This window comes from Corvus kubaryi, unplaced genomic scaffold, assembly GCF_017639235.1.
Source record: "Corvus kubaryi isolate FWS band 111438036 unplaced genomic scaffold, C.kubaryi_AGA036_p1.0 69, whole genome shotgun sequence".
NCBI classification, from domain to species: Eukaryota; Metazoa; Chordata; class Aves; order Passeriformes; family Corvidae; genus Corvus; species Corvus kubaryi.
In genome coordinates this window covers 3,213,234-3,239,873 of record NW_024582057.1, presented here as the reverse complement: position 1 = coordinate 3,239,873, position 26,640 = coordinate 3,213,234, and the positions used below count along the sequence as shown (strand labels likewise).

Below are 26,640 nucleotides of genomic sequence, written 5' to 3'. Positions count from 1 at the left end.
CGTTTTTGTGACTGACTGAAATAAACCCACCCCTCCAAATGAAAACCAAGAGCTCCCAAATAAAACCTGCCTGTTAAAAACCAAGGATTGCATCCAATATTTCCAGAAGTAATGAGCCCGCAAAACAACCAACCCCACAAGGATCTAAGAGAACACCAAATACATTTTGGCAATCATACTATTTCCTGTATCTGAATTTCGGTACCAAGTACTCCTCACATAGTAGACCTGAATTTTACAAGTGATTTGCAGATTTTAAGTTTCCTGGTGGCTTCCTACCGCTTAAAAATGCTTTAAACAAAAAATGTTAGTTAAGTATAAAAAGTCTGTGCGTACCATGCCCCATCATTCACTTGGACATTAAACTCCAGGTACATTTTACCCTTTCCTCTAAAGTCCTAACAAGAGGTTAAAAACTCTCAGCTGAAGTTTTGGCCTGTGGGGTAGGGACATTTAGGGCCATCAGCACCAGGAAACACTTAAGGCAAGTTCAGGTTTGGCAACACTGAAATTTGCATTAATAGACTTGAATTTTAATGTCCCGTTAATCTTACACAGAAGCAGTCAAATCCATCAGCACTATTGTTTTCAGACTGTCTGCCCACTAAGGCAAACAATGCATCATTTACACTTGGTTTACATTTATAGTTGGGAAGAAAGCCATGCAAAGGACTAAGGGGGGAAACCAGAATGTTTTAAATGCAAATTCGGATTTCGAAGAAGCATGTATTCCTCTGCAAATTCCACATCTGCTAGATCACACAAAAGCTGGGTGCTTGTAATAAAAAATAATAAACGTGTCTCTGCTTTTCCTTTCCCTACTTTAAAATTGCCTTTAAAGCCTTCCTTTCACTTGACTGCTGCAAACTGGAAACTTTAGAAATGAAAGCAGCTGGTCTTTCCCCTCCGTCAAGTTGATTGAATTCAGTCACTATACAACAAAAATGGGCAAAAGCAAACCCCAAATCAACCCCCAAAAACATTTCCCCACCCCTCAAGAACTTTCACTTACGTGCAAACCAGGAAATAACAGTAATGTGTATAAACAAAACGTTAATTTTTAACGTGGATTCTCTTTAGCTTCAGACTATAAGATTTAAAAATTGACCTACTTTATGTAATACTCCCACAGCTGAGTCATCAGAGTATCAACTGGTCTCTATCAGCTGCAGGGTATGATCATCTCTTTAAAAAAAATGTAAGTATCCATACCGAAATGCCTCTTTTATTATGTTAAAAATATAATGTTAATCTAACAGTCTAGACCTGAACTGGGGAGGGGGAAAATTTTGAGGAAAGTTGGAACTGCGTAAAGTAGTCCCTTATAAAGCAGACGCCATGCCTTGTAGCAAAAGCCTGTAAGCTACAGGATAGAATATTGGAGAAGGCAGCAGAAATACAGATTAGTTCCAACTTTGCTGTCGTTAAGGCATGTAGCTTCAGGCAAGTAATTTAGACTTCTTTCTTTTTCATCAAACAATAAAATGGAGGGAATACTACTGCCTTTCAGAATCAGCTGACGTTTATACCACACTTTAGCATATGCATAACATTAGCTACAGAAAAGGAAGGCATAATATGTTTTTAATGCTGGCTTAGTAGGCCTCACAAGAGAAGCTGAAAATGCTTAATGAACACTAGAAACTCTTCACAGGGGCCTTTATTCACTCTAATTCGCTCTGGGCAGCATCTTAGACACACTCCTGGCTTGCAGACCATGAGAGTGAGCAGGAGTCCATTAGTATCTCAGGGCAAAGCATCTGTTGATAGCAAAATATTCATTTAAAGAAAAAAAGTATTTTAATTACTAGTTTACACTTATATACCATCCTATAGCCACTTACAACATAATACTGTAGTCTCAAGAGACCAGGAGGAGGTTAAGAGGAACCCAAATGCAACTCTCGAGTGCAGCTAGCATCCGTAAGTTTTACGTACACTGAGAAGAAAGTAAGACTTGAGTGTGCTATGCTGCTGGAATTGTTACTGCAAGTGTGAAAGAGACCCAACAGAAGAAAGCCCCAAAAGGTGATGTGCAGTAAGATGCAACGTACACTGAATACTGTCTCTGCTGCCAGCAACCTATTTACATTATTTCTTGTAGGAGGTGGTCAAACTTAGAGCCTGTCATGGGTTGTGCGATTGGAGGACAGAAATTAACAAACTCGCACAAGAAAAAAAGCAGGGCAGGCAGGTCTGGCTGAAGCCCTGGAGTGCCCACGGTCAGGCTCCCGTACAAACACCCCTAATGCCGAAGAAGGTGGCGGTGCTGCAGTCACCATCCCCCCGCCCCAAACTCCCCGAGCCCACATCAGCACACCCAAACAGGGAGTATTGTTTCAAAGGCTGCAGCAGGCACAGGAGCTCTCAGATGTCTGCAGCATGCTAATCCTGGCTGGGCCTTGCTGGCCCTCTGTCTGAGGGGCTTACCAGGCCATCCGTAGGTGAAGCGTGTCACCTCATGGCAGACTACAGCACTTTTACTTCTGCAAGGACAAGGAAACAAATCACACGAGGTGACAGTAGTGACATTACTCCTTAATTATACTTCGCCATCTGCTACCGTGGCTAAACCGTGCAGGTATTTTAAGGCAGTAATCCAGGTCTGATACTCTGAGACCTAAGACAGCAACAACAGACGATCTGCTATTCGGCATCACAAAAACGGTCAGAAAAATGCACCTGTGAAATTACGTTCAAGACTTCAAAGCTTTTGAGTCAAGAACTATTAATTCCAAGCGCATACTGAACGCAGTCTGGCTTCTCAGTGGATGCTTTACAAAGCTGTCAGTTTTCTGAGGCTGGAGCCAAAAGGCAATATTTGATACGTAAAGATGTTTGAGAAGGAGGAGGGTAAAGTGAGAAGAAAGAGTTATATGAGTCAGCCATGGATCTTTTAAAAATTAAGTGATAGCGTTTTTAAACCACAGGAAAAAAAAGAAGTATACACAGATTTCCTCATTCCTGGGTTACCAATCTCAAAAGATAACGCTCCCTAAGTTTAAGAGAACTTTCAGTTGAGAGCATTTACGGAGCAGGGAGCCAAGCCCCACGACGGCAGCCTACAACACGGAGGCTTTACTCCATTGTTCTCACCACCTTCTTGTTTACAGAATTCATTTCGCAAATGTTGAAAAGAAAAAACCGGCGGCGGCAGCAGCCTGAACAGGCTCCGCTCCTGATACAAGGCCAGGTTAATTAAGCCCAGGTTGGATGGGGCTCTGAGCAACCTGGTCTCGCGGAAGGTGTCCCTGCCCACGGCAGGAGGGTTGGAACTAGGTGATCTTCAAGGTCCCCTTCCAACTAAAACCGTTCTGTGATTCTGTGACAACTCGCAGTGGCAAGAGAGGAGCGGGGCCACGAAGCACCACCTGATGCCCGTGCGGCGGGGGGCGGGCGGGCGGCTGTGCCCTGGCTCCTCACGGCGGACCATCACCTCCGGGCTGGGGGTACCAGGGGCCCGGGGTGGGGAGCAGGGCCCGACACCGGGACCCTTGTTCCGGGTGCAGGCGAAGCTTGTGCTGGCACCAGCGAGGAGGAGGAGGAGGAGACGGAGGCGGCGGCGCGCTCCGCCGGGCTGCCGTAGCGCCCAAAGGTCACAGGCAGGAGACGTGCCACCACGCGTGTCGCCACGAGGCGACGTGACCAGCGCTCTCCTCCCACCCCGGAGGCGGCAGGGCGGCCCCACACCTGCTCACCTGGCCCGGGCCGCCCCCTCCCCTCTATCCCTGCCTCCCTCCCCCGCGGCGCCGCCGAGCGCTGCCCCGGGGGCTCTTCCCGCCCCCGCCCCGCCTCGGCTCTGACGTCACGGGGGCGGAGGGGGGCGAAGTGCTGGGGGGGCGCCGAAGATTCCGCGGCGCGCAGGCCCGTCCCTTTGTGACGTCACGGGGAGCGGGGCGAACCTGGCCGGGCGGCGGCGTGGCCGGCGGCCCGCGGGCTCCGTCACAGCCCCGGCAACCTGTTGCTGCCGCTGCCGCCGCCAGCGCGCCCCGCCGGCACCGCCGCCCCCTGCCAAAAACAAAAATGGAGAGGAGGCGGGGGGGAAAAGAGGACGGGGAGTGAGGGGGGGGGGAGGAAGGGTTAAATAAAAGCGCCGCCACGAAGTTGTGAGCGGGGGAGCACCATGGCACATTGTCCGCCCTCGTCCCTCTTGCCTTCTTCCCCTGGGAGCCGTGCTCTCGGCCCCTGCCCGGCGGTGCGGGAGCGGCGCCGCATTGTTTGCCCTGGCGAGCCCGGGGAGAGCTGAGCTTGGGGGTGATCTCTCCCCCTTTTCCTCTTCCCCCCCCCCCCCCTTTAATTATTAACACCGCGGTTTCCTATCCCCCGCCCCGCTTTTGTCTGCCTGCCTGGGAAACGTGGACGCCTCGCGTGTTTCGCCAGACTTTCCACCCGCCGTTCCCGTTTCGATGCCATACTTTAAACTCGCCGGCCCCGGGCTCCCCTCTCCTCTGCAATGCGGATGTATTTTAATTCGGAAATTTAGGGGGGTGCGGGGGGCTGGAAAGGAGGAGAGGGACAGCTCCGAAATAGCGCGGAGCCCCCCCCCCCCCCCCCCCTCATCCCCAAAACCACACACACATCGTTCCACCACCTCCCCCGGGCAGCGTTGCAGCGGGGCGGGCAATCGATAGCGGCAGTCAGCTGGAGTCAAATGCAGTTTTTACCAAATCTATAGAATACCCAGGCAAAGTGTCCCGAAGGTCACCCTCCCCGCCAAGGAACACCCCTCCGCTGAAAGAAATCGGCGCAGACGACAAGACGCGATATAAACTACAACTTTTAAAGCCTCGCATCAAACACGCCCAAAACCGAGGATTTCTATTTCTCCCCCCACACCCGCCCCCCAAAATACGATTCTTTTTTTTTTAAACAGGGAGATAAAAATCATTATCCGCTCTATTGCATATATGGATAATCCCCTCCGCTTTTCCAAACGTAAGGAAAAACTGCTCTGTGCCAATCAAAACGTAACTGGAGCACGAACAAAAATCCAACTACCCATCCACATCTATATGTTCAAAGGATTAGACAATTACAAGGGATTGGTTAAGCGGCTGAATAAAGCAAGGCAGAAATACAGCTCAGGCTGCGCTGGATTAGCCCAAATTTTCGAGCCATCATAATGAATTATTTTTCAAACAGAAGCGAGCCATTTTCCTCATTATTACAGTCAATCCCGAGGAACGCGCTGCCCGTAAGGCGATCCCCGGCTGCTCCGGTATCTATCGCAAGGCAGAGCGGCCGAGGATCGCACACAGGAGATAGGATGTGGTACTGCGAGAAACCAGCTCGCCATAACCAGACACTCGGTTTCAACTTAAAGGGCTTCCAACAACCACCGCCGCCGCTTCACCAGACAGGGATGGACACACGTATATCATTAAAAAAAAAAAAAAAAAAAAAAAAGCCGAAAAGCCACACCAACCCAAAAAACAACAACAAACCTCTTTTAGCATGCAAAAGCACAGAATTAAGAAAACCGCTTGAAAATGCAGTTCGGTGACATTATCGCGGACAGCCCCCTGAGCTCCCCACGTTTCATCTAAAACTAGATTATGATTGTGTCATTTGAGGTCAATACATTTATTCACTGGAGGAATCGCTACACAAATCTGGTTTTATAACCGAACTGGATAGCAGGCTTCCTCGTTAAAAGGGGCCTCTGAAACTCCCCCACCACACCACAGAAAAATCAAATTCAGCATCACATTTGTTCCCAAAGCCTTAGAGCTGCAAGATTAGCTATAAACTTGACATTCACTGCCATTTCCTAAAACTGGGAGTCAAACGATATATGTTATGGCCACTTACGTATTTCTTTTGAATTATATTCCTCTTGGGTCTTTCTTTGCTCATTCTGGTATCCAAATTCTGATTGCAAAAGGGGACAATTGCTTCATGAATTAAAGCCGAGACAATTAAAAAAAAAAATTTAAAAAAATACCGAAAAAATCCAGGGGGGAGGGGGTTGTTTGTAGTGGTATCTTGTAATCCGACTTTCTTTCCTCACAATGTGATTCTCCTAGCAATAAATCCGAGAAATGGGGGACGGAAGAAAAAAAAAAAAAAACGAATGCGAAGGAAACAAAAAAAAATTCACTTTAGTGAAGCATTATAATGGAAAATTTCCCCCTAAACACAAAAAACGACGCCCTTGATATCCCCTTTTCTCTTTCTCAAGCCGCCTAAGCGATCTGCAGGTTCTTAGTGTCAGAGCTGTAGTTACATCTTGGAGGAGGAAAGGGGCCGGGAGGAGAAGATAAATAATCGGGACGTTGGAAGTCACGTTTGTGCCGCTGCAGCAGGGAAAGCGGCAGGGACAACTCCAGCAGCGGCGGCGGCTCCGGCGGCAGCAGCGGCGGCGGCGGCGAGGGCTGCACGCACCGTGTGTGTCTCCGCTCCTCCAGCTCCCCCCTAACCAATGAGAACAGCTCTCCGCCAGCAACTTTAAATGGACCTGGCTCTTTTTTTTTTTTTTTTTTCTGTTGTTAATATATATGTCTGCGTGCGTGTGTGCGCGCGCGCGCGCGTGTATGTGTGTGTGTGTGTGTATATATATATGTATGTGTGTGTGTATATATACACACACGGACACACGCACACACATACATGCATACACCGCCTAGGGCTCGCCCTTAATTCCCAACCGGGGCAGCAGCCGTAGCGCCCGGCCCCTCGCCGCGCTCAGCACATGCAACAGGCCTCGCTAAACACTCCACGCCGGTCAAGCGTCATGCGCTTCCCTCTCCCACTCCCCACCCCTCTTCCCACCTCCCGTCTTTTGGTATTCAAGCGCGGCCACCGGGCACCAAGGTCGCCGCGAGCTGTACGCCGTAACCCGCCCTGGGAGTTTGACGACGGTCCCTCAGAGCGCACCACGCTCGATCGCCGTGCCCTGCCCCCCTCCCCGCCCCGCTGCAGCCTCCTCTCTCCTCCCGCCTGCCAAGGGCTCTCCTTCCGCTCGGTCTCTGCGCCCGCCGCGCCTCCCACGGCTTCGGCACGCATGAGGGGCCCGCCGCGCTGGCAGCACCTGAAGGTCACGACTGGCCGCGCAGGGCCCAAGAATTGTCCTTGCTCGTGGGGAAAGTTGTAGTTCCCTCACCACAAAATGGCGAATGGCGGAGAACTACACCTCCCGGCGTGCGACGCGCGCCCGCCCGCCGATTGGCTGCTGGGGAAGGAACCCCCTTCGCCACGCTCGTCCTTCCCCAACACCGCCACCCCCCTGCCCCCCCTCTACGTTGGTTTCCCCCTCCCGCTTGTCCCCAGCTTCCCCCCTCCCCGGCGCTTGGTGGTAGAGGCTGGGGGGGGCCGAGGGGGGGGGCCAGAGGGAGGGGGAGAAGGGCGAGGGGGAAGTTTATTGGGAATTGCTGACAGGGAGTGGAGAGGCAGGCAGGCGCCGCGGGAGGCTGCAGGAGAGCGCGGGGATTAATGTGTCTGGGTTGGGCTGGGAAGTGGCGGCACGAAAACTTCGTGTCTGTGGGCTGCGCCTGTCGAGGAGGCGGCGGTCTGGGTCTGCCGGACAGACAGATGGCCGGACAGAATGCCTGCCGGGCGGGCGGGCGGTGTCAGCTCGGGACAGGCTGCGGGCTGGGCTGCGCCGTGCGGGGCGCGCTCGGTGTCTCCAAGGTATCCCGAGGTCGCGCCTGCTGCGCTGCCGCCGCGCCGGGGCTGCCCTGCGGGACCCGGGCCGGTGGCCCGGCGCGCCCGGGAATAGCGTTCCTGTGCGGATGGATGTGTGCTTTTAAATCCCGCGGAGAGCCCGGCAGCTTCCCAGAAACAGCGGCCCGTCCTCTGCCAGGGCTGGTCCCGGGGCTGGCAAGCCCCATCCCCACCGGGCTCTGGCGCTGAACCCGCCGGCGGCTCCTGGAAATCCGGTGTCGGCGCGAAGTCCCGAAGGTCAAATTCTTGATTAATTTCAAATATATTTTTTCTTGAATATTAAAAAAAAAAAGTAAACTGTTTCCAAAGTGGAAGGTGTGTCTTCAGCAAAAACGCAGCAGTTCCGTAATGGTAGATTCAGGTGTTGGAGCAAGCGGCGAGGAGGGTCACAAAGTTGATAAGGAGACTGGAGCACCTTCCCTACGAAGACAGGCTGGGGATGTTGGGGAGACTCCATAGTGTTCAAAGCCAGGTTGGATAAGGCCTTTGAGCGTCCTGATCTAGTGAGAGTTGTCCTTTCCCAGGGCAGCCAGGGCCGCGGGAGTTGTAACGAGGTGATCTTTAAGGTTCCTTCCAACCCTCTATGATTCTGTAATTACATCTCCTCTAGGGACAGGGAGAAAAGAGTTTCATTAATGATCTCCCTGGTGTGAAGTATCACCGTACCCACTGTGTGTTTGTGCTTTTCTGTAGGACTCACCACGAACTATAAGCTGATGTACTTTTACGCTAATGACTACACTTGGGTGATGCTTTTACACAGTCTTCCACATGCAGTTTTTATGTTCAGTTCCCTTCTGGAGTGTATTATAGCTGCTCCATAGAGTTGAAAATTCTTGTGCAAGACTCTTGAGTGGCAGTGCTCAAAGTCAGGGTAACAGGACACAGAACTTGCCAGAACCTCACTCACTGGTTCCTAGCCTTGAGTCATCACCACAAAACCATCCTTCCTCGCTTACGTAGATAAGTGACCATCGTGTTCTCCGTTCACCTTAGACATAGAATGCAAATAATATTCAAGATGCTAAATGGAAAAAATAAAGTTATATCATAATTTCTTAGTTTCCCTTAACTTCTTCATGTTTATTGCTAATTATTTCAGGACTCTTTTCCTAATCTTGTTTAATAAAAAAATGGGGTACAAAATGATCTGTGCTTGGCCTCATCCAATATCAAGCTTTTATGATAATGCTACTCGTGATCAGGTTAGTCTTTTGAAGCCTTTTCTTTAGGTCTTTTATAAGAAAATATAGATTACTTCTTAAGAGTAAGTCTAAAGTGAGGTTTTCGTTCCTTTAAATTGGAAATATGCACATTTCTCATAGGACTGTTTAACTTCCTGCTTTCACTTATTTTTTTAGGGTATTTATGTAACATGAAGATCTAGGACATCCTTGGAAGAAAATGCTTTTGTCTTGGCTTTTTGTCAATTAGTAATGATGAGTCTGTGCTTCTCTAGAAGACATGTTGGAAAGCCAGAAGAGACAAAGATAGCCATTCGTGTATTTCTGAGTCAACAACTGAGCAAAAAGTTTTCGTAGAAAATCTACCTGGCTTTTCTCAAATGACATAAGGGAGCAAACCCAGCTATTCCCCCGCCCCTTACTTTGGAGATTACTTCCTGAGTGTTCTTAAAAGTCTCGGGGTTGCTATGTTTGCTACTGGCTTTTGTGCCATGTGTTGAACAAGAGCTTACTGTCAGTGCAAACTAATGAATTTTCTTCTCAAGGCTGGGTGGCAGAAACCTTTCCCATAGATCCGTGGGATCTATTTACATTTGTGTTCTGTTACACATAGCGTTGTATTATGCACATGCTGGGTATCGTGTATCCGCCGTGGGTCTTGCCTTTCAGTTCTAGTTTGTGTACATTTTGGAGACTGACCTTTTAAATACTGAAGCTGAACTAAATTAATTAAATGCTGGTACAATAGCACTTAGTATCACAGGTTAACTGCTACTGATGTCAGTGTTTGCCGTTACATTTGATCACTTTCTTTTTCTAGTTTCATTGTGCATTTCACCATGGTCACTTGCAACTATAACTCTGCTTGAAGATGTTTGAGAAATGACTACTGTTAGCATTGACAGAGTTTCCTTGTTCCTTTTTTTCCTTGTTTCCTTCTCATTCATTTCTTCATTGTAAATAATCTTTTTACAGGAATTACACACTTTTATAAAGTAGCCCCCAAACTAGATTTATGTGTTCTACAATTAGGATTTAGTCACTGTCCAGCATCAACGTTTCCAATAACCTCAGTGGTCTGAGTATAATACTATAGTACAAAAATCTTTGGGGATTTTTTGTTTGTTTGGGTTTGTTGGGGGTTTTTTTGGGTGGGAAGGGGAATTTCTTGATTTGTGTGGTTTGTTTGGGATGGGGTTTTTTGGGGGGGTGGATTATTTCTTTCCATGAGCATAACACATTTTATGCGTTGTTCATTTGGACTTGTGCATACTAAGTATCCTAGGTGCAGTTATGTCTGAGCAAGAGGTGAAACATGGTCACTTTCTAGTATGTAAGATAATGTTCTAGCACACAATTCAGTGAAAAGTGAGAGGAAATGTCATTGAAAAGGAACCTTGGTGATACCTCTCCAGCTACTAGAGTTTTCATAATACTTGCCTAGTTCACATCTCAATGAAGGTAAAATCCCTTTGAGGTTAGAGGAAAAGAACATTCATCACAGCTGACTTACATATGACTGCACTTCTTTTTTTTAAAATTTTAATCAGGGACTACTGCTTTTTACACTTTCAGACTTGGAGGGCAGATATATGTGCAGATTGGTTTGTGGTGTCCTCAGAGTTCTGAGGCAAGCGTTTTAGTAAGCTGATGTGGAAGGTCCTGTTACGGGTGCTGGCCAAAACAGGTCAAAACAAATAAAAAAGTATATGTAGTTCATAAGGAAAATTATTTAATTTTTGAGGTATTTGTGTTCTTATAAAACAATAGGCACAAGCAGTACAGGGAAGGCAGAAAAAACATGGGGTGAATTCATGAGCCACAATTCACCAGTCAGCAAACAAAGGGCATGATGCTAGACAAGTTTGGCCATAAAAGAGCCTTGTCTTGGGGGCAGTCTGTGATTGTTTGTGGACAGATGGCTGCTTACCTGTTCATAAAAATAACTTCTGGATGCCTTTTCTTCAACTGTGTTGTATTTACCTGAATTATGCCTCAGAAAAGAAAATGCTAGGTTCTCTAGTGTTGACCAGGTTTTCTACATCTGAAAGGGATGCAGCTTTGAATTCCGAGACCTTATGTCTTGTATGGATAAAAGCAAAATATTTTGTACATTGAGAAGGATGAGAGTGAGAGAGGGTTGGTAGCTTTGTGCTGCTAGATACAGAACTTGCTTCTAGCCCTAGAATTTGGTTGGCAATCTGCAGAGATATGTGGGGAATTCTTGGGGGTTTTTTTGAGGTTTGAATCACTTCTTGGAAGCTTGATGGAGTAGGTAAAGAGACTTTAAAAGTGGACCCCCAGATTTCTCAAATCAATACACATTCCCACAGGGTAGCTTTTTGTGCAACAAGCAATGACAGCATTTATGTACAGCATATTTTGTTTCATGTTTGAGAAGATGGAACTTTTACCACAGGCAGACAACTCTTCCTTCTAGCAGGTAAGAAGGATGTGGAGATCACAGAGTGAGGCCTCTGCCTATGGATCCCTTGCCACTGACTTGAGTTAATGTCTAGACCTGACATTCTGGTTTCCACATTTCCTAATTGAGATTCCCCTCCACTTTCTGTCATGTATTCACATTCTGCCTTATTGTTTTGCTTTGGTCTTTAAAGCCCTGTAGCACATTACAGTAATATTGGAGTAGAATATTTAAAATAGCATTGCAATACTTATTTAAGAGAAAACCAGTTACTGCTGTGAATGAGTCCCTGGGGGAAGAGGGAAGTGGAACTTCCTTTTATTTGTTCCCATGGGGAAATAGAGATATGAGTAGCCAGTTACTGGTAATCAGTTTGGCCACTTCCCCCCAACCTTTTTTACTTGTTAAATGTGTGTGTAAAATGCAAATATAATGACCATGCAACATAGCTGGTGTACATGCAAGTGATGCCTCTGCATCTGGGTCTAAGGGTTTCCCAATAGGCAGCTTCCAGCCTGCACTTAAGCTCTACATGTGTAGTGGATTCTGTATCACATGCACAGAGGCTGGATTCATGCCCCACAGATTTATGCACGTGATTTAAAGTCCTCTGGGTAATTGAGACATGGTGCCTGGCATCTCCAGGATCCTTGAAGCAACCGTACATACACGTGCAGGCAGACACTACACAGATGGTCAGAGTGAAAAGTTATTAAAGTGGCTAAGTTAAGCACTCAAAAGTAACAAAATGCCAGAATTGGGAAAATGCTTATGCAATCTTAATTCCATCCATACATCTATATATTGCTTTGTAATAATCTTAAAATAGACTATATACATTTCCCCCCAGCTCCCTAGGATGATTGGGTTTTTATTTGGTGCATTAAGCGAGTCTGCTCTGGGGATGAGTTAGAGTACATGCTGAAGGAGAAGAGAGTGTTGTCTGTTGAACTCTTACCCTCCTGTGTTTCTGTGAATGTAAGAAGGGAAGACATAATCTCATTGTTAAGGCAGCTGAATGTTGCTTTGGAGAAGTTGATCCTCTGCCAAGGAGTGTGATGCTGGGTAAGCCATTTACATCAATCTTTTAATAGTGGCCAGGTCAGCACTACTAATTTGTACATAAATAGCTACAGTTGTCAGGTGGGTGATGAGTTGTGACTTGTGACCATCATGGCTCTTAAATCCAAATCTCCTAGGCTGCAGGATACTTTGTTCTCCCACTTGAAAACGTAGAAGAGGGGATGGGGAAATAAATATGTCTGTGCTTGCTAAAGTGTTCCTGTTGTAGCTCTTGCATCGTTCCTCATTTTATGGGTTTTCTTAGGTCTACACGTGTGCATCTTCACCAAAGGCTGCTGGAAGCTGTATCCTTTGAACACTCAGAGAAAATGCAGTGCTCAATACTAGCAAGAACTGGATTTTAGGTACTTTGAGACTCTTCAGATCTTAATTTCTGACTGCCTCAGTTTACAGACTGTAAAATGGAATTAATATATTCCTTTAGGTCACAGAACTGATAGAAATATATCACTTGTGGACTATCGTGATGTTTTCGGTGCAAGCACCACAATCTCTTCATTTGGCTCTTTGCCTTTTCTCTATTGAATTTAGTACTTTAGTACTTTGTCAGCTTTTCTTTTCTTTGAATTTTATTTCACTCCTTTTTACAGCTGGCAATATAAGGTTGCTTGTTCTTGCCACATTGTTCAGCATCCAGTGCAGTTTGCTCAGTTGCCCTGCATCTGTTGAGATGTAGGACTGTGGGACAGTAACCCCTGAGGCACAGAAGCTTGAACAAAATCCTCAGAAGTACACAAGCTTGAACAAAAATTGTCAAATTGATGTGAACTTCTGATTTCGTTCCAGTGCACAAACGGTAATTTTGCATAAATGTGAACTGTTTTTGTTGAGTTAGTGATTTAAACCATTTCATTAGATTGAAGTAGGAGGCTTTTACATGGAGATAAGAGCTCTATGAGGAAGAAGGGGAACAAGAGTGTCTTAGTGAATGGAAGAGGGTCTGGAGAGAAGCACTCCATCCTTCTTTCTCCTCTTCTTCCTCCTCTTCTTCTTACTTCTCTGCGCTCATTTGAAAATCTGTCTTTCTTCCTCCCTTCTCTCCCCCAGCCTTATGAAGAGTATGATACTTACTTTGAGCCATGGGTAAGATCGGGCTTGTGGACTAACACACTCAAAGTTGTGATGAGAGGACAATGTGGATGGGCAAGGGAAGATCCTCTTCTGTGGCCAAAAGAGGCATGGGACAGAGCTGGAGCAGGGGAGGGAAAGATGACTGCCTTGCCAGCATTTCATTGGTGAAAAGTGGCATGGGAATGGGGGAAGAATTCAAAGAGGAAAGTGGAGGGTGGGACTGGAGTGAGTGCAGAAGCAGGTAGGTTGTGAGAAGGGAGAAGGACTGGGGAACAGGGCAGGGAGTAGGTAGATGGAAATGGGAAGGGCTAGTTTTGCTGTAGAAGTTGAATCTGATGATTCTGTGGGAGGAAGGGAAGAGGCAGCCCAGGTTTTGGTGCTCCAGAGTGGACTGGAGGCTCTGGAGACTCCCAGTTCAGCCAGCACCATTCCATAAACCAGTATTTGCATGTCTGCTTTTCCTGGCTGCACATCAGCTGTCTGGGCAGAGCCTGTCTTCCAGGGCTTAATTTGCAAAGAGAGAGAGTACATATGGCTCTGAGATGAGATGTTTCATACTGAAGCCCATCTTCATAGGCAGTATTGACACTCCTCCCAAGCACAGGACACACTCAGTTTTCCTGTTGGGAAAAACACCCAGCTCAGTTGCCCAGAGCTGGTTTCAGCCGATGAACAGCATGGAAAAGTGGTGAATCAGGCCTTGAGCTTGGCTCCAGTGCTAGCACAGTCTGTGCTGCTGACGTCCAATTTACTAGCCAAAGATTAGCCATAATTTTGCCTTGTCACTGACCGTAAATTTCAGATGTTTGAAATATCATTTGTATTATAGCCAAGCAGAATTAATTTTGAGCATGGCGGAAGCTGTGTTTTTAATACAAGACCATGTTTGTAACTAATCAAGTAGCACACACAGTGATGTCTCCTACTGAAAGGGCAGAAGCAGCAAGCTCTTGTAGTCATAAGGAAGGTTATCAGACAATTCAGTGTTTAGTAACAGTATAGAAAAGGCCTGATCCTTCAAAGTGCTGGATGCTCTCAATTACTTTTGATTTTTCACCAGTTTTTGATGTACCCCCACAATGCACAGAGTCAACACCATGAAATCATTAAGCAAAGAGGAGAGTGTAAGAAATAAAGTATGAGAACAGTTTGCTTGTTTTTAGGAATAGCTTTTATTGCCCAAAAACTGGGGTATATTTACTTCTTGTTTGTGATAGACAGTTAAAGTAATAACTCCGGTGGTGGTCTCTGTTTTTATTGAATTTGTAATGTGTGCTGGCTTTGGATGTGCAGTTTGTTCTGCTGATGTGAGACGGAATTTGTGCTCTGTTTGGTTCATGCCATGTCTTCTGTCAGTTCAGTGCCTGTAAAAGCAGGGTTGATGGTATGCAGTAGCTTGGTGTGAGAGGCTAAGATAAAACCCCAGCTGTTTCTTAAGATATCGCCTGCTGTTATCAAGAGGTTCGTTCAGGTTAGCAATTTTAAGTGTTACAAGGACCTATGCTTTTGAACTGCTTTCCTGAAGAGAAGATAGAAATGTACATGCTTGGCTATTTTAGGAATAATTCTTTCTTGAGTGTGCTTATACTTTATGAAATGTGGACTCAGGGAATATGGGTAATAAAGCTGAATTATCATCCTTGAGTGTTTGTAGATTAAGGATATTGTGTACAAATGAGCCACGGTAAAAGCTGATTTAGGTTTAAAATACCAGCAGCAACAACAACAATAGAGAATGGATAGCCCAACCAAGTGTCAGTCACGTCACTGTAATTCTTAAGGGATTTCGGTATAGCTGAAGACTTGCCTTCTTCGCTGATGTGGACGCAACACACCAGCAGCCAGCCAGCTTCCACAATCCCTCCTGCTGACCAGTCCATGAAGAAATAGCTATCTGCCAAACAAGCTGTTTGTTTCATTTCAAAGCCCCAGTGGGCCCAGCCCTTCCTGCCTAGCAGCTGCAGCACGCTCCGTTCCTGCTCAGTGCCTGGCCTGGGAAGAGATTGCTCATTGGCCCAGGAGAGTGGTTCTCCGTAACTGGCTTGTGAGGAATGCTGTGTGAGAGGATTTGGCCTTTTTTTTTTTCTTTTTATTGTTTGTTTTATTAAAGTTTGTTTATTAAAGTGAGTATCTGGTCACAATAGAAACACGTTTTTTGAAGTCTGTGTATTGCCAAGAGAGCAGGATAGAGCTCTATCAGGTTATTGCTTCCCCAGGATCAGTACATAGGCAGCTCTGCAGGTCCTTGTGGGCAGCGTCCTGGCGCCTTCTTTCTTCCCTCTTCCCTCTTCCAGTTGAGCTCTGACAGATCTGCTGCAGTCATCAGTTCCCTGCATCTCTACAGAGGGGACAGGGATGTGGGAGTTGCTCCACCTGTGGCATTTCTGATAAACATAGGTTAGATCTGTACTGCCGATTGCAGGGGTACCAAAGCTAGCTTTGAACAAGCCAATCCGAGTGCCTCTGGCAGTCTAGCTGATGAAGTAGAGGGGTCTGGATATGCTCATTTATACCACTAAAAAGTATGATTGTTTACCCTTGGATGGTAAATTAATCTGAGATGGTAAATTCCTGCAGAAAGCCAAGTCTGCCTCTAGTACCCAAGGCAGTTTAGCCAGCTTTGCACCATGCATGTACCCAGTCAGTTGTGTTCATTAATTGAAAGTTTTAAACTGCCAGTAAATTAAAAATATGTTTGTCATAGGGAGTTCCTATACTATTCTCCCATCAGTTGACAGGAGAATATGATGCCTGCAGCTGTCACAAAAAGTGTGGGCAACAGCCCTAATAGCCCTTTCTAGTAAGTGTGTGCCTTACATATGGTTACATAAACTGTAATATGTCAACTTGCCTTTCTGGGCCATGAGATGGTTCATCTTGTGAACATGGGAAGATGAATTTTAAACCCAAGATAATCTTTTTTGGAATTTATGGCTTTTGGAACTGGAGCATCTCATCACTATAGGATTATATGTTTGTATGTTGTAGTTTCTCTGCATGGAGCATAACATAAATAATCTCAGGCTTTCTTAGCAAACCATTGAGGATGAGGGAATTGTCTGGATGAGGGAATGGTGTGGGAACACTGTTATGGACCAGTGAGTCAAAGACTGGAATTCCCTGTATAAACCAGTAATCTGTCTGGCGAGTTAATGTGCTCAGAGCTGCAGTGGTTTGGGTTTGTTGACACACTTCTCAGTGAGACTGGTGTTATTCAGTCTTCTGGCTAGGACTGACTTTGGACAGCTGAGTGAAACAAATGTTCCTAGGGAGAAGCATGAACTGAAGGCTTGAGGTTAAAGCAAAATATCCTTTGCTGGCCTTGGAAGAGAATAGCAAGAGTGGTGATTTTTAAATCCTGCCTGTGAGATCAGTGTTAAAAGCCTTGAGCAATGTGGTTAGGTCTGTGTCTACAGTGTGTGTAGCTGCTGTGTCCTTGTAGTCACAGCAGGGATTTCTGCTTGGTTTGTGACTTGGCTCAGTGTTTAAATGGACGCCCTCTGAACTAATCTTTCTTCTGTAGCTGGCTGTAGTCTGCTCTTGTTGGAGACCCAGTCTTGGCACCCCACTGTGATCCAGTAGCTCAGCTGGATGAACTGAGCTTATGAGGGTAGGGTTTAGGATGGACTTCTCACTGAGGAGAATTCATCAGTGTCCCGTTGCTCATTGGCCTGTGTACTGCAGGTTGCTGTGCTGCAGAAGCCTTCTTTCAGGACGCTTCCACTGGCAATCCTCAGACCACAGGTGGAGGTCCCCAGCAGCAGCTAGGGGCTTCCAAGTGTCCAGGTGTTTCCTCCTCAGCCATTGTGTTGCCAGTGGGGAGAGAATTTCTCTCTACTTCTGTTGCAGACCCTTTTTGGGACCGTAATGATTTGTGAGATAAACAGGATGGGTTGCTAAGAGATTCTGAGTTGGCTGATTGTCACCACAGTGACTGACCCAGAATGGCCGGGGCTGAAGCCTGCTGGATGTCACCACCTGCTTTTTGCCACCCATGCGTTTCTGGCTTGCCTTTTCCTATCTTGCTTCCAGTCTGCCCGCTTCAAAAGGAAAGAAGCTAGCTGAAGAGACCTGCACTACTGGTTATTTGATGTAGATTTTGCTAAAATGGACTGACACATACATACAGTTCTGGCTGGTGGTAGCTGTGCATGAATAAACATAATTACCCGTGGCTGTGATGTGGTATCTAGCTACTGTAGATGCAAAGCATGAATTTAATAACTGTGTATGGTGAAATGGTTATAAATGTACAACTGTGCAGTGTAGACAGGGCCTGATATATCACTCATTTGTACATTTGTAATTAATTGTAGGAACAAGATTGTTCTTTGCATGTGTTCTTTCTTTGCTGCCAAGCACAACAGAGAGCTATAACGATCTTATACCTTAAGCTTGTAATAAAATGTTGTTGGTAACCTAGCAAAGAAATTTCTTAATTAAGTTTGCTACACAAAATCCCATCATGCTTTTTAAGATTTTTTTTTTTTGCTAGGACTCCTTAATGACTTTTACCTCTGAGTGTAATCAACAACAAAATTTCTGATATTTTAGAAACATTTTCTGCATATTTTTTCCATCTGGATATAATGGAGCATAATTTAAGACTATGGGCAGAAGAGGGGGTAAATGATGCATGTAATGATTGTTTTAACATTTACAAGAAAATAATTTATTTAAATTGGATTAAGCCTTAATATTATCACACTTTTCTACCTGATTTACCATGGGGGGAGGGTGGGGGGAAGGGAAGAAAACGATTTCATGGTGAAGTGTTTTAAGTATTTAGTATTTTCTTTGCTTTTTGATCATCCAGGCATCCTGCCCCACAGCCATGTAAATTTTCTTACATACAAATGTTCATTGCCATCTTTTACATTCCTCTGCTGATAGTGAAGAGGTCATGCTAAATCAAACTGATGGAGAAACTGGACATCATCTTTACCCTGAGTGCCCAGATTATTTCTACCAGAACAGAGGTAGGGTAACAGCAAAGAATAATTTGCTTTTATGTATTACTGCTTTTAAGAACTCTATTCATCATATTGCTAACTCTGGTATACATATTCAGAGTGAGACAAAGAAATAAGCACCTGCTTAGGTAGGACATGAGACCTCCGGGGCCTGTGGCTTTTTTCTGTCCCCAGCAGTTTTCCTATCAGCCTAATTATTTCTGCTGAGAATGGGTCTCCAAGTCCCAGTCCAAACTTTATCATCTTCATCTAATTCTTTTCCCCGCTCCAGGAGAGAGAAATCAAGTGGGATAAATTCTGTATCTGTATGCTACTCCATCTTTGAGTCTACTGATTGAAGTGTTTTGTTTATAATAGATGCTGTTTTGACGAGGGAAGAAAAAATCTCCTACAGTCAAAGGAGCTCCATTAGTGGCAGAACCAGCAAAGCCTGGATTTCTGTAGGTTGGTGCCTCATGGTTTCATAGTGAATTACAATTGTGTCTTTTTTCCTGCAGTGGGGTCACTTGTTAGGTCTCTCTCCCATGTGGATTCTTTAATGCTTCATAAGGTTTAAATTCATGTTACAGCTTTATTTTTTTCTTCCAGCTATGATACTTTTAAAATCACTTTCTTCCCCTATTTATTTTTTTACAAAGAGTGTGGAAATTTGAGTGTTCTGTGTATCTATTGCATTTTGTTAAAATAGAAAAAAGAAAAAGCCTGAAAACTCAGTGTGTGACTTCACAAACTTCAGTGTCATAGCAAAAATGGTAGTATCTTGCTAAGTACATTGCCCTGTTTGGGTCTGTATTTAAGTTCATGTCTTCTGGGAGATGTAAGTTTGGATTTCTAGTTAGTCCTGCTCATCCAGTAGAGCTACTGTCATCAATGGAGGATGTTCTGGCTTTCTGAAGCATCAAATAGTTATTATGTAAATTCCTATTAAAATTCCAGGTTTCTTTCCAGTCGCATTTTCATTAGAGTCAAATATAAGTTCCTCATCACCTTCAAGACGAATTTGATTGCTTTTACAACTGTAAAAGAATTCAGAGTTTGGGGCAGGCTTATTGTCACCAATGTACTATAAATCACTTACATGTAAACCATAAAAAATTTCTTCCCAAATCCAGTTTCAGTACACAAAGCTGGGTGTGTGAAATCTCATATTTTTAAATTGAAAAATTTTTGTTGAATTTGTGTTGTGGTGGTATAATACTCGTGTCTTGGAGTGACTTCATGATGTGTATCCCCTATTGCTTGCTCTATGCCCAGACATGAATCCTGTGCCTTTCTGTGCCTTTAAAACTGGGTCCGAGAGATAGAAAAGAAAGCCAGGAGAACTTTTCAAAGTGGTTTTGTGTTCAAGGACACAGATACACACTCCCCTGCATTCCTGGCTGCTACAGAGCCTAAGAAAGCACCTTCCTGCTTTTTTCCCAGCTCTTGGCTCTTTTTCTCAGGAGAGAGACGGAGAGTTAAACTCCTTTGCTTTTCACCTAGTCTTCGAGCTGAGGCAAGAAAGGGTTTTTTTCCCCTGGGACTTTGGTTCTTCTTCTTCTCTTGTGGACTGTTCAACAACAGCAGAACATCGGCAGGCAGACCCTACATCATGGCCCGGAGGGGCCCACGCCAAACCTCAGCTCCAGAGAGGAGAAAGCCACACCCACAAAGGACTCTGAAATCTACCCAGGTTCTCTCCGCAGCGGGAGGTTTTATTATTTAGCATTATTCTTCCCCCGTGCCTGCGTGCACTGTGTTTGTTAAATAAATAGGTTTTTTCCTTTCACTTTCCTCCGAGGAAAATTCTTCCCGAACCTGGTGCGGGAGAGGTGGCTGTAACCTGCCTTCTATCAGAGGATGTTCATTTCGGACGTTCCCCCGAATTTGTCTGAAACCGGGACAACATGGAATTCCATGATACCTTTTTTCTGTAAGAGATTCACTTTTAAAACTTAAAAGTACACTTCAGATAAAGGGAAGGTTAAATTCTATTGATGCACGCATTCCTTGTATGTGCATAAGCTTCAGTTTACTTGGGAAGTATAATATCAGTAGAGTATTTCTCACTTTAAGGTTTATTAATTTCTTTCTTCTCCTTTCTTTGAGGTGTCAGTACTGAGATAGATGAATCATTTATTAGTGGGAGGCCTGACACATGATGAAATCACTCTCTGACACTTCAATGACTTCCAATGTTGTTCTGTGAACATTCAGCAAAGTGCAGATGATGTGATGTTGCCGTTCTGTGGGTAGTGTTTTCTCCTTTTTTTCGCAAATGGATGAAATGCTTTATCATCACATAGTGTGTGAGAACTTCCCCGTTTGGGATGAAGAGCCTTTCCTTATTATTTAGAGTGATTCATAATCTGATGTAGGAAAAAAATAGAACACATCTGCAACTGGCAGAGAAGATCTTTATATTTCTCCTGAGAATCAGTGAAAAAGCAGAAGTCGATCCATGGGGTTTTTTTCGAGGGGAAGGGTGTGGGGGAGGCCACAGATAACATTCTTGGCTGAGTGTTGCTATAGTTTGGAGTCCTCCTCTTAAGACAGAGCATGCAAATCTCCATTATGTTACAAATGAAGTGCACCTAAGGGACAGTTCTCTGTGGGCCACAGGATTACCTCCGGAACAGGGCAGTGATCTCAACCCAAAGACATTTAGGGTGTAAATTGGCATCTGACAATCAAGCAATTGGCAATAAACAAGTGGGTGTTTGACAATAAGCTGAACAGTTTTACGTACTTAAAAAGTAAGTAAATTTTAATTCTAGTGTCTTCAGTAAACAGTTCTGCAACCATATAGGTTAGAATTTTTGCCTTACTGAACTTACCTTCTTTCCCTTCCCTTCCCTGTATAAATGTTTTCTATTCCCTTCCCTCCCCATCCCTCCCAGAAAGTGTTGCAGTAATTTCAGACTATAAAGATGTTTTCCTGCATCATGCAATTTGAAATCTGAGCAATGTTACTCCTGCTCTTTTCCCAAGCTACATCACTCAAACATTCAGATGCCCTGCTGAAAGTAAAGTGTCACAGGCTGGGAAGGTGTAGGTGTAGACGTGCTTCCCAGTACCAAATCTGGCATCTAAAAGGAGGCCCCGGGGTTTTCTTCCAATTTAACTGGTCCCTCCCTTTGTTTCCTCAGAAGATCACGGTCTTTTCCCAGTCCATCCCCTCTCATTCCTTGAAGTTAGGGGGTTTTTCTCTCTTGTCGACGTTGTATAGTCCTCATGACTCTGCTGTCTGAGCATCTTCAGTTCCTACTGTGTCTATCACCACGGTACTTTGCAGAATGTACTCTTCACAGATGTATGTGGGTACAGCAGATCTAAATATTCATCAAACTAAGGTGGTGAGGGAAGGCCAGGAAAGAGTTGGCAATTAAACTCGCCTTTCAAGTAAAGACACAATGTATCTTGTGGGATATTCTCTGTCTCTAGTGGCTAATTTTTGTATCCTTGATTTTGCCCTCCAGAGTTTTGGCTCTAAACTGTTCTACAGCTACTACTGTAAAGAAGCAGGTGACCTTTGGAGATAGTAAAACTGTCTTAGTTATGTGTTTGTTGTTTGCTATTGCATGTTCCTCACCAGTATGCACACATCAGATGTAATTATGTGTGCAAAAAGTCAGGAGTTTGAAACCACTTTGCTTACTGCCTTACTACTCAGGATCTGATTAAAAAAAAAGGTAAACTTCAGAAAGGGGAAGAAATTATATCAATTTCTAGTCCAGAGAGACTTTGGTGTGTCTCCACCAGCTTTCCTTGGCATCTCTACATTCAAATTATCTGTCCCATTAGGTGTGGATCCTGGTAGGTCATCACAGCTGCCCAGAGTACCCTGGCTGGTAGGATCTTGGGAGGTTGGCTCTGACCCTGAGATGAGCTTCTCCTGACTTAACACAGAGGACTGCTCCTCAATGACTGTCCTGCCACAGGAATGCAGGAACTCCCTGTGGCCTTCACGGATCACGCTAGGCCATTTCCACAAAACCCTATGTGCAGGTGTGTCTGAGGAAGGGGCTGCTGATAGCAAGGGGAGGCTGCCCACCCCTTCTGATCTGATGAGGAAGCTCATTTTAGGACCACTCACAAACTTGAGGCAGGCAGAAAGAACTAGATCATCACAAGCTTTGTAAATAGCAGGCATTGGGTGGCTCTGCCAGGAGTGCGGTTCCAAGATGGTCTAAGCTGATTCAAACCAGAGCAGTTGCTTTGAATCATGTCTATCCTCACCCCATGTATTGCACCAGCGTTGGTGCTTGTTTGACTCCACAGGGAGATGAACTAACAGGGCAGTGTTAAGGTTTTTGAAGTTAGTTCTGTCTTCTCTGAACCAGTTCAGTGGGAGACCAGACAAGCATCCTTGCTGGCACAGGAAAGGACAGCAGCTGGGGAAGGAGGGACTGTGGCAGCCCAGTTTACATCGGATTAGACTGTCATGGAACCACGACTTCATTTGGAGAAGGCACATGAGCATCTCTGGGTGATTTGAGGGGACAATACCCCCAGGCAGGAGGACGGGCATTGTGATAGTAATCTCTCCGAGTAGGACAGATGATCCAGAGAAAATATTTGTGTACAGTATAAAATAAATTACAGAAGAACTCTCCAAACACATTGAAAAGACCTAGAAGTTTGCTGTCAGTGTTCTGTAAAACAAGTTAATTCAACATAGGCTTTGAAAGATGTTTGTTTTGCTCCCATCCCTCTTCCCGGCACCCCGCCCCATCCTCTTCTTGCAAGGCATAAGATATCCTCTTGCCCTGGCCCTCTTAGGTCATGGTATGACAGGCACCCTGCCAAACGAGGCTGATCTTATAAGCTGCCACTGCCCTGATTGTTGCTGGGACTGTTTGCATGATTTTTAATTCACTTCTGTGCTGCCCTCATTTTTTTTCCAGCCTAAGCTTGAAGTGGGATTGTGCTTAGTTAGCTGTGAACTACACTGCTGCAAATTCATGGTCTATTAGCACCTTTTCAAAGCTCCTCTTTCTGTTCTCTGAAGAATTAGAACACAGCTATTAAAAAAAAAAATAACCAACAACAAAAAAGCAACCAACGACAACCCCAAACTACTCAAGGCTATTGCACAGTGTCATTGTTTAAGGCTTTGTTTTTAAAAAGGATTGCTAAGAAGGTTTGTTTATGTGCGTCCTTGCTTTATCCATGCTGTATTTCGAGTTGAAAACAACAGCATCGGTAATAAGATGCTGATGAACCCAAGGTAGATGTGACAGCGTAATGCGGATAGTGCTCGTAGAATTTGTCAAAGCAGGCGAAATAACCCCACCTTGGGCAATTTTCAAAAGAAATACACCGCAGTACTTGTCAGGTCTGGGTAACTGCTACATAAACATACTACCTTCTGGCATGCGAATATCACTTTGTATAAGGCAGTCGCACCATAAAAGAAAAGGGAGAGGCAGGGCAAAGACCCTGATCTTGCAGAGTCTTACAAGCGGCTGAGATCTCACAAAAATGCTAAAAGAGAAATCAGCCTTCTTTGGGGATAACTACATTTGTCTCTATCCACACATTTCATTTGTATTCACATTCTGATAAGATAAGCAGTGCTGTAATATTTATCAGTGTATTTTGGAGAATATATCTATTGTCACCAGCAGGAATACAAAATTAGGCTAGAAATAGACTCTTTCTCATTAACAGATTACTACAAGTTTCAGAATTACTGCCACAGTTGGGATACACACTTTGGCAGAAATATCTTGCAGTATGAAATAACTAGAGAACTTCAGAATCAAAATCTACAGTTACCACACAGAATCATTGTAGGTATAATTTTTGTGTTAAATATTTATATTCCTTTTTTTTCAAAATACATGCAAGGATCTCATAATTTATATTTCATTGAAACAGTAACAAAGGAGAGCAGCTGAATTGTGCTAAGATTCCACAATGTTGACCCATATATATATGGATATTTTTTCTTTGCTAGGATGTGAAAAAGAAAACAATGACTTTCATAATATACTCTTACAAAAACAGTGTGACAGCTTTCAACACAACCTTTAAGTGTTTGTAATACCAATTTACACACGCATTTGTATACAGAGATATGAAAAATCACATCTTGGAAATCAGAGGGGGCAGATGGAATCAAAAGTAATGAAATTATAGCCGAAGCATGCAGTAAACTGTAAACCACAGTTTGTTTACCTCTGCAGTCTTAGGCGGTCTTCTTTCTTTGCTATTTCACTGATAGGTTCTGGGTCCATGGGTGTGCTTACATCATGAGTGCACCACCTCTGCCATTTACACTGTAAGGAGTCTGGGTTTTTTACTACAGAAGGCAGAATCATCTACTGAAATGCGGGAATAATGTAAGAACACCTAGTGTTCCCCTAGATTTTGTATGTTAATTCTAAGAATATGTTGATTTAACTTGATTGAGGCCTCCTGGAAGAGGAGCCACCCATACAGCCAACCCTCCCAAGGAAATGATAACTTAAGACAAGGCATTCATTTGTTACCTTAGAGTTGTTAGCACAATGGCAGTGCTTGACCATGAGGACCTTGCCTTTGTCTTCCCTTGGGACTTCCTTAGCCAGAGGGATAAAAGCCCAGGAGGTCACAAAGACAGTGGAATTTGGCAGGATTGGAAATGTTTCCTTTCACACCATGAAATTATTGGTGTAATTTCCAATTGTTGCAGTCAATGGAACTTTTCTTTTGAGAAGGCTGTACATCAGCATATGCTGTAATGACTAAGAAAAAGGAAAAGCTTGACTTTGGGAAGGTTTTCAGTTTGAGTTGGGGAAAAGCACACTCTGGAATAACTTTGTCTATTGTTACATTCTGTAACACATCAACTGCTGAAAATGGAACCATTTCCACACTTGGCATGCCTCATAATTTTAATAAATGAAATGCAGCCTCCCGTTGCCCACCTGGAAAAATAATGTAGAGCCAGAATAACCAGGAAGCCTGTCATCCTTAGTCTCTGTCCAGAATGTTTTGATGGGAAATCATTCTATTAGAAAATTTTTGTCAGTGCTTCTGGTTGCAGAATCCAGAAGTAGGACTGTAAGTTGACCGGTCTAGTCGTCTTCCTTTTCCTTCTCTTCATGGATATACCTGCTTCTGAAAAGCTGTATACCTTTTCCCTTGCTTCTAATCAATTTCTGGGGTGTAATGCCATAATGTGGTAGGCACAAGCATGTAGAGAGTGAATTCTCTTACTAAGAGAATCTTAGAGAAATTTGCATCACTTTTGTTCAGTTCCAAAGAAGCTCTTTTTTTTCCTTTATAGCTTCTTATGTTTGTCATCTGAAAGTCGTGGTACAGAGGCTCATGTTACAAACAAGAATTCTCCAATATATTCCCATCTTCCCGCATTAGGTCTCTGCCTTCTTCACCATCAGCTAGAAATTTCTAACAGGTCAATAATCCCTGAAAGAGAACATCCATTAAAATGAGGACTCCCTGCCATTAAACACTGGCTTTTCTCTGTAAAACAAAAGCAAATACAAATCTTTCTAAATAAAGTAACTTCCAGTTGCCAAAGAGGAGTACTCCCATCTCTACCACAATGTTGAAACATGCCATTAAAACAAAGACATGGGGTTGATATCCCCAGAAAAATATTTATACTAGCAGAAATAGGTAAGAGTCAGTCTTTCAGTTTAGGTTCTGCAAACTGTTGTTGATCATAAGTACACTATTTATTTCAGACGGGTACAGAGAAAATCTGCCCTCTGACACTTTCTCTATGTGGGCAAAAGTAATTTCTGAGAATCCTTTAGAAAGTTTAGGCGCAATAGTACATACCATAAGCATAAGTCAACAAGGAAGGTCAGTGTGATAAATAAGTTTCTTCACTAGCCAAAGTTCAGTAAAATTGTCCAGATGGCCTTAGACAGCAGACTGTTCTGTGCCTCAGAGGAAGGAAAAAGGGGTTGTGGGTTGTGCCAGTCAAAAGAGAGGCCTAATTCACTGGTGATCTCAAGAGAATATGAATGCTGTCTTAAACAAGTTCTTCTGTGTGTTTGTGTGTGTGTGTCTGCATTTTCACTGACCAGGAAGATCATGTAATAGTTTGGGTTGAAAGGGACCTTCAAGGGTCATGTAGTCCAATCCTGCAATACACAGGAATATGTTCAACTAGATCAGCTTGCTCAGTGGCCTGTCAAACCTGGCTTCCCATGTTTCCAGAAGTGGGGCATCCACCACCTCTCTGGGCAACTTGTCCCAGAGTTTCACCACCCTCATTGTAAAAATAATTTCTTCCTTATTTTTA

General features: G+C 44.5%; 1 protein-coding gene and 1 long non-coding RNA gene across 3 annotated transcripts in view; one reads left to right on the top strand and one right to left on the bottom strand.

Moving 5' to 3' along the window:
• The window catches only part of JARID2 (jumonji and AT-rich interaction domain containing 2), a 213,795-nt gene extending 207,267 nt beyond the window's left edge, over positions 1-6,528 (bottom strand). The window contains exon 1 of one of the 2 annotated variants that reach the window (XM_042049152.1): positions 5,812-6,528. In XM_042049152.1, coding sequence (XP_041905086.1) covers positions 5,812-5,856 — 45 coding nt within the window. In that variant the 5' untranslated portion in view covers positions 5,857-6,528. The remainder of the gene's footprint in view (positions 1-5,811) is intronic. The other variant, XM_042049151.1, reaches the window with a different exon arrangement.
• Positions 6,529-6,610: 82 nt separating this feature from the next.
• On the top strand, positions 6,611-8,716 carry LOC121674645. Its single transcript, XR_006019735.1, has 2 exons — positions 6,611-7,899; positions 8,356-8,716. It is a non-coding gene; the product is annotated as an uncharacterized LOC121674645 (long non-coding RNA).
• Positions 8,717-26,640: the final 17,924 nt, after the last annotated feature.